This window comes from Lactuca saligna, chromosome 8 (genome assembly GCF_052625555.1).
Source record: "Lactuca saligna cultivar CGN05327 chromosome 8, ASM5262555v1, whole genome shotgun sequence".
NCBI lineage: Eukaryota > Viridiplantae > Streptophyta > Magnoliopsida > Asterales > Asteraceae > Lactuca > Lactuca saligna.
The window spans coordinates 3,930,815-3,938,454 of NC_136424.1; the positions used below are offsets into that span (position 1 = coordinate 3,930,815).

The 7,640-nt window shown below is 34.6% G+C and overlaps 1 protein-coding gene across 1 annotated transcript; it reads right to left on the reverse strand.

Annotated features, from left to right (window-relative positions):
* Nucleotides 1–1,868: 1,868 nt before the first annotated feature.
* LOC145011706 (chloroplastic import inner membrane translocase subunit HP30-2-like) lies at nucleotides 1,869–3,971 on the reverse strand. Its single transcript, XM_078970435.1, has 6 exons — nucleotides 3,215–3,971; nucleotides 2,865–2,980; nucleotides 2,626–2,752; nucleotides 2,398–2,546; nucleotides 2,255–2,317; nucleotides 1,869–2,135 (listed from the first exon to the last, which is right to left on the reverse strand). The coding sequence occupies exons 1-6, from the start codon at nucleotides 3,491–3,493 to the stop codon at nucleotides 2,090–2,092; spliced, it is 780 nt and encodes a 259-aa protein (XP_078826561.1). The 5' UTR covers nucleotides 3,494–3,971; the 3' UTR covers nucleotides 1,869–2,089.
* Nucleotides 3,972–7,640: the final 3,669 nt, after the last annotated feature.

Below are 7,640 nucleotides of genomic sequence, written 5' to 3' on the forward strand. Positions count from 1 at the left end.
TCTGGAAGGGTTGTGTGATAAGTTTAAATAGAAACAACTATTTTCAGTCAAATAAGTCAGTCATATTGATTAGTAAGCATGTTTTCTAAATAATTAGGGTTAATGACTTAAGAGGGTAATTAGGTTTCTATTTTGTCCATATTAGGTTACTAAAGTTTTTTTTTTGTGCGTATTAGACCAATATGGTTGTTATTACCGTTTAGAAATAATCATTTTTACCGGTTAAACATGAAGAAACCGGTAAAAATGATTATTTTTGAACGCTAATAATAATCATATCGATCTAATATGCACAAAAAAAACCTTAATGATCTAATACGGATAAACTGAAAACCTAATTACACTCCTAAGTCATTATCCCCATAATAGATTGGACTATATTTATAATTTTCTCATTAAACTATGATAAAATTATTGCATCTATGATTCAAAGGATTGACTAAAAAAATCATATTCAACCCCTAACGTCGACTGATTTCGACAGAAACTCTATTATCAAATATTTTACGGGTCGTGAGTTTCTAGCCACACATAGAAGCGATAGAATATGAAAATATAGGGGTATATAGGTAATTTAACAAAAGCATCAAGATTTGTGTGTAAATCGAACAGATTCATTGAACCTGGACACCACCATTCTACGTCTATAAAAACAAACACCCCCATCATGGAAAGATGTGCCTCAACGGATTCAGTTAATTAACGCAAAATCTTTCTCTCTTTTAACCAAAACTAATGGCCCCGAGCATGGCGGATCCGTCGGTGAAAGACAACCGACCGCCGAAAATGGCGGCCCAGGAGGAGTTGTTGAGGAGGAGGAACGAGGAATTGGAAAGAGAGCTTAAGAGGAGCCTGGAAAGAGAGGAGAAGATGAAAATGGAGTTGCAGAAGACGTGGGAGAGGCTGCGCGTGGCGGAGGAAGCGGAGGAACATCTTTGTTCGCAGCTAGGAGAGCTTGAAGCCGAGGCCATGGATCAAGCGTGTGCGTACAGAGAGCGCCTGACGACGTTAATGGAACAGCTTTCGGCTGCTCAGAAGCTCATCGAATCGGCTTCCGTTCATATACCATCAATGGATTTGTAAAACGGAAAGGAGGTGAATGTTTTTGACTGGTGATTTTGTAAGAATATAGAGAATGTGACATGTATTAGTTATTGATGTAAATTAATCTGGAAAGGTGGTTAAACAACAAATATTGCATCTGTTTTGATTGTGCAAATTAATGTTTTTGATGAGATTGATTGTGAAGAACTTCCGTTTTTTTCCTCAGTTTTGTTGTTTTACGCAAGGTGGAATGACAAAAGACAAACAATTGGGTTGTTTATTCATTTCATATGCTCGATGCGAAAGATGTTAAAGAATGTAATCATGGCGCAAAGGAGGGATTATAGAATAAACCGAGAATATTCCCATTATCGACATTCAACAGTCCTTTCTTTCCTTGATATTAGATTAGAAAGAATATACAGTTATTCAGTTTTGTCGTTACACATATTTGTAAAAGAAAGAAACTTTTGAAACTTTTATTAAAATAAAGAAGCATCTTTCTTTCTTTTTATTTTTTTACAACAACGAAGACACAAGACAAGGCATACAAGATGAACATGTTTCTATGCAATTGGGATATTAATGTACTTTGCTAATTTACTGTTTCTATCATATTTAATTATTGAATGGAGTGTTTAAAGTTTTATGAGGACAGAGTTCTTCAGGTTTTTTTTTACTGTATCAATATCCGTTTCTTCAGGATGTTATTCACATGAATTTTTTTATATTCTGCAAGAAATAAAGAAATTACTTTAATTGAATTTCTTTTCGCCTTTTTCAGCTAAACACACGATAGTATTTCAAATCCTCAAACTTCCAAATGCATTGAATTCATATTTCCTTCATCAATTCCAATTCCTTTCAAAACAATATGTGAACCAAAAATCACCCCTATGTGATTGGAAAATAGTAACAACTTCTAAGATAGCCAACTTCTTTTGTCTTCAAAAAGTGAGATTAAAGTATAATTTTCTATTTAGACTATTAAATAAACTACCAACTTTTTTCTGGTTTTACTACACCTGCATGTAACTGTAACTAACTACCACTTGTGTCGAAAAGCAGACGACTTCTTTATCTCCTTCTCCCTACACACCAAAAACACATTCAAATGGCCAAATCTCAACATAACTATTATAAATCATACATAGATAAAAATAAAATATTATATCTCAACTACTATATACTCCAAAAAAAACATTAGTACCTTTCAATGTGATCAAGAATGAGGAGTCTTGGTCCAGGTGGAATCTTTGCATCTTGCAGAGCACTGATTCATATATATGATTCATAAGAAAAATATAACAAAAAAAAAAAAAAAAAAAAAAGAGCTTGATAGTTGTCACATGCCTATCAGTGAGCAAAGGCAAAGTGCTATCTGTCAGCAAGCCTCTTTTAAAGTTCTTTTCATAACGCCCAAGACCAAGACTAGTCAACATGCCTCTCGTTTCATTATACAACAAATCTTCCGGACTTGGCTTTGTGATTTTCTCCCTTACCTGGACAACAACCACATACACGTAATGTGTCATATCAGAACAGAACGGGTTGTACTTTGTTTGATACGCATTATATCACCTGAAAGATTCCACCCTGCACAAGTGCAAAGAAAACACCAGAAGATATTGCATTTGAAGCCTGATTAGGACCCCCCATACCACTAACCAATGAGAACATCACACCAGAACCAAAACCTGCCGCCAAACTGCAATTATATACATACATGAATAAGATCTTAAACCAAAAACTTCATTTTTTTCTCGATTTTGACTAAAGAAACAGCCTGAAAACTTTAACCATGCATTAATGGATTCTACCTTGACTGGACATCCTCCTTGCCTCTTAATCTTCTTAAGACACATGATATGCCTGCATTAACACCCGACATAACAGCAAAATTACGAGCCTGTGCCAATGGCCCTCCTGCAACAGCCTGTACATACAGTTAGGGTTTAGGGTTTCTATTTCATATTTTCAACAAGCAAGTACGTTCTTTCCTATTCCATACACAGAAGTAAATCAGTAATCATAAATAAATGATTAATGTAAAAGGGTGTCTTACTTTTTCTTATCGAATTCCCCCATATCTTAAACCCTTAAAAATATGAAATTCAAATTAAGCAAATAAACTACTGAAGATCGGTAGATGGTGAAGGAATTATGTAACCTGGGATTGCCGGAAGGAGGCTTTAGTCTGTAGATTAAGGGAGGTGCTTGGTGGCGGAGGGGAAAAAGAGGAGGAGACATCGTTAGTAAGACCCATTAACCCACCGATCGCCGCACCTTGGAGGGCGCTAGTGACGGTGACAATGGCAGCCTCGACGGGTAAAGATTGTTTAGCAAGCCAAGTCTTGACGAGGGTCTCACATTCATTGTATTTGGTCTCTACGTGTTTAAGTGGGTTCCGGTCACCCATCACTAAAAACCCTTTCTTTTCTTCCCCCATGAATGTTTATTGTTTAATGTTCTCTGTTATGGAAAATTTTACGAGACGGGGATGATGGTTGATCGTTTTCCTTTTCTAGTTTTAGGTTAACTTGCAGGCGAATACAGAACATGGTCCAAGCATACAAAGCCATACGACGAAGCTATCAATAACTTATTTTTGTATTATTATATACATAATATAAATAATTAAAACACAACGGGCTTACGAATGCTACTTCCTAAGCCGATTGAAAATGGTCCTCTACACTCTGTCTTTCCTAAGCCGATTGAAAATGGTCCTCTACACTCTGTCTTCGACACACACCACGTGTTCTTCTCAGGTGTTCATTGAGATAGTGCTAGCCTTGTTGAAAATAACTGAAACCCAAATTACCTTCTGTTAGGAATAATCGGGTAATTGGGTTACCCGTTAATAAATCAGGTCGGTTATAAATAAGACTGTAAACAGAGGCGGAGGCAATAGAGGGCTGTCCGGATGCTTTGGCCCCTAATCCTTTTCCAAACTTTAGCTATATTATATTATAGATCAAATGAAATAATGATTAAACATTTATCCCATATCGCTTACTTTTTAATGTCCAGCACCTGCCGATTATTTTAAAAGAAAACGGTTATTATACATGATAAACAAAGATATAAAAGAATTATCTATAAAATAGTGGCCCACATCTAAATACCACTGCCTGCATCCCAATCTATTTTATTTTAGTTGAGCGTTGATTTATACGCCCAGTTTTTTTTTTTTTTTTTTCCTCTTTTTTTTAAAACGGTAAATTTAATCTACTCATAAACTACATCTTAAATTTATGTTAATTCTTTTAGTAGCTATTTGTTTATAATCCCATTTGTTCATAAAAAGAGTTTGTTTTGACGATTCATCAAGGCAATCCATATCAATTTTGTTCAAAGAGGCTAATTGGCAATTAAAAATCGTTTTCGGATGCTACATCGACATGATTTCAATACTAAGGTAAATTTTAATTCTTTTCTAAACCTTATTTTCTATTACTTGTCATTAATAATTTAATTATAATCATATAATCCCATTTGTTCATAAACAGAGTTTGTTTTGACGATTCATCAAGGCAATCCATATCAATTTTGTTCAAAGAGGCTAATTGGCAATTAAAAATCGTTTTTGGATGCTACATCGACATGATTTCAATACTAAGGTAAATTTTAATTCTTTTCTAAACCTTATTTTCTATTACTTGTCATTAATAATTTAATTATAATCATATAATCTCATTTATTCATAAATAGAGTTTGTTTTGACGATTCATCAAGGCAATCCATATCAATTTTGTTCAAAGAGGCTAATTGGCAATTAAAAATCGTTTTCGGATGCTACATCGACATGATTTCAATACTAAAGTAAATTTTAATTCTTTTCTAAACCTTATTTTCTATTACTTGTCATTAATAATTTAATTATAATCATATAATCTCATTTGTTCATAAATAGAGTTTGTTTTGACGATTCATCAAGGCAATCCATATCAATTTTGTTCAAAGAGGCTAATTGACAATTAAAAATCGTTTTCGGATGCTACATCGACATGATTTCAATACTAAGGTAAATTTTAATTCTTTTCTAAACCTTATTTTCTATTACTTGTCATTAATAATTTAATTATAATCATATAGCAAATTATGAGCACAAAAAGAACCATTGATTCGTATTTCAAACGAATTGAAGATGTGTGTGATCCAAAATTGCATCCGATTAGTGATAATACTAAAGAAGATGTTCATAATACACACTACAACCTAAAAAGAATGGTAACATGGAAGAGTCAAATAACATCAAGCCTGAAAAATATGATATGATAGATTTAAGAGAGGTAAACTTAGGAGTCGAGGCTTATAGTTATTTGAAAACTTTTGAACAATGAGGTTAATGGAAACAAAATATTCTTTGTGAAGTTCTCTTCTAAATTTTTCGCCATATTACTTTATTCAAGTATAAAATTATATTTTATATAATATTGCGATTTGAGACTCTCAGCCCCCCTTAATCTTAAATCTTAGCTCCACCCTTGGTTGTAAACGAACTGAAAGTTCAACGAACCGTTCATGAACCGTTCGGCGAGAAGTTCGTTTATGTTCGTTTATTTAATAAATGAACGAATATGAACACAAATTATCGTTCATTTAGTTAAACGAACAAATATGAACAATGGTCTCGTTTGTTCAATTATGTTCGTGAACGTTCGTTTATGTTGTTCATTTACGTTTGTTCATATAAGTTTCTTTTATATTCGTATATGTTTAATTGTGTTTAATTGCATTACTATATTATATGTTCATATATGTTTGTTTATCTTTGTTCGTTTATATTTGTTTGTTTATGTTCGTTTAACATATTCACGAACATAAACAAATGAACATGAACAATATAACTTGTCAAACGAGCGAACATGAACAAGAAAACTTGTTTGTTTATCTTTATTTGTTTATGTTTGTTTCTTTATGTTGTTTAGCATGTTCACGAATATAAACGAATGGACATGAACAATATAATTTGTCAAATGAGCGAACATGAACAATAAAACTCGCTTGTTTAACCATTCATATCCGTTCATTTGTTTGGTTAACTTAAACAAACGAACATGAACAAGCCCCGTTCGTGTTCGTTCGGTTCGTTTACAGCCCTAGGTATAAGTTATATATATTCTAAGGTGTAGGAAAATGTCTCCTCAAGGAGAAGGACATATTCTATTTATAGGAGACCATTAGGTCACGCCATGAGCCAACCTAATTCAGACCTAGCCAGTCAAGTGTTGGGATAAGCTGTCAGGAAGGGTTGCCAAGTGGAGCCGTCAAGCAGTGTTGGCTTGCTGGCCCACCAACTCGTTGGCTCATTGTCTCGCCGGCTAACTGGAGTGCTAGCTTGCTGGAAATCAAATCTAGCAAATAGACCTAATGTCATCATACATCATCTTCTAAATCGTCTTTGCTTTTTTGTTTTCCTTATGTTTTTTAGCTTTACTATAGCTCAAAAAGAGGTTTATTTTTGGTTTTTGAAAAGTGGTAATGAATTTCATTATGATATCTAGTTAAATATGATTTTTGGGTATTGCTTCATTTTAAGGCTTAAGTGTAACAACCAATTTCAAGTATGAATTATTATTCATTTATTCAAGTTATGGCCACGGGGTGGCATCACTTAAATAATCGCGAAGATCTTTGGATCCCATGTCGTGCTCATGCAATGACCATGACATGGCGATTGTTTGATGGCAAACCCTAAATTTCTAGGTGGTAAGCCTTATTTAAAGGAAGTGATGACTAGGGTTTCGTTTAGTCTCAGCCTCCATCACTCTCCAAACTCATAAACTTAAATCCTAGCCTCCTTTATAAGATTTGAGCTCACTTTTGGTGCATTTATGGTATTTGACGGAAGAAGAGGGAGGTTTAGGGCAAAAAGCAAGAAACAAGCAAGCAATCTGCCTTCATCTCTTATGTGTGCTTTCTAGACCATTTGAAAGTTCTCAAGATCTCATTTTGTTGAGTTCTTGCTTTAGTTATTGACTCGTTGGCATGTTTTGGTTCATGGTTGAGATTTATATGGTTGAAACGCATAATGTTGGCAATTTTATGGCTCACCAAGGTCCCAAATGCATTATGTGTCCTGGATCTAGAAGTTGGTTGAGTTTCAAAGCCATGCATGAGTTTGAAAGGAATAAATTTTGAGGGAGAGCATGAATGGGTCATGCATGTCCCTCAAGTTTGGATTTTTATGCACCATTAGAGTCCCAATAAGCTCTTTTGAAAGTTTGAGTTGAATGCATTGAGGATCAAGAGCTTAATAAATTAAGTTATTCAAGGGCAATATCTACATCGTGGCAAGTTTGGTGCCACGACATGGCGAATGAGGACATCACGACTAACTTGCTTGCACTCTGCATAGCGTGGTAGAATGCTTGCCACGGCGTGGTGACTGATTTTAATCACGAATGTGTTGGATGCCACGATGTGGTCATGGATTGGTCACATCGTGGAGGTTGGATGAAGTTGACTTTAACCATTGACTTTTTGATATAGTTTGACTTTTAATCAAGGGCTAATTTTAGAAGATAGGCTAAAGGTTTACCTTGTATGTTATCGTAGGAGGTGTGCAACACTGCTTTCCGACTATGTGA

Coding starts and splice junctions, on each gene's coding strand:
- LOC145011706 (XM_078970435.1), bottom strand. CDS start 3,493: ATGGGGGAAGAAAAGAAAGGGTTTTTAGTGATGGGTGACCGGAACCCA. Junction 2,753..2,864: donor AAGGAGGATGTCCAGTCAAG/GTAGAATCCATT, acceptor ATATAATTGCAG/TTTGGCGGCAGGTTTTGGTT. Junction 2,136..2,254: donor ATTCTTGATCACATTGAAAG/GTACTAATGTTT, acceptor TTTGGTGTGTAG/GGAGAAGGAGATAAAGAAGT.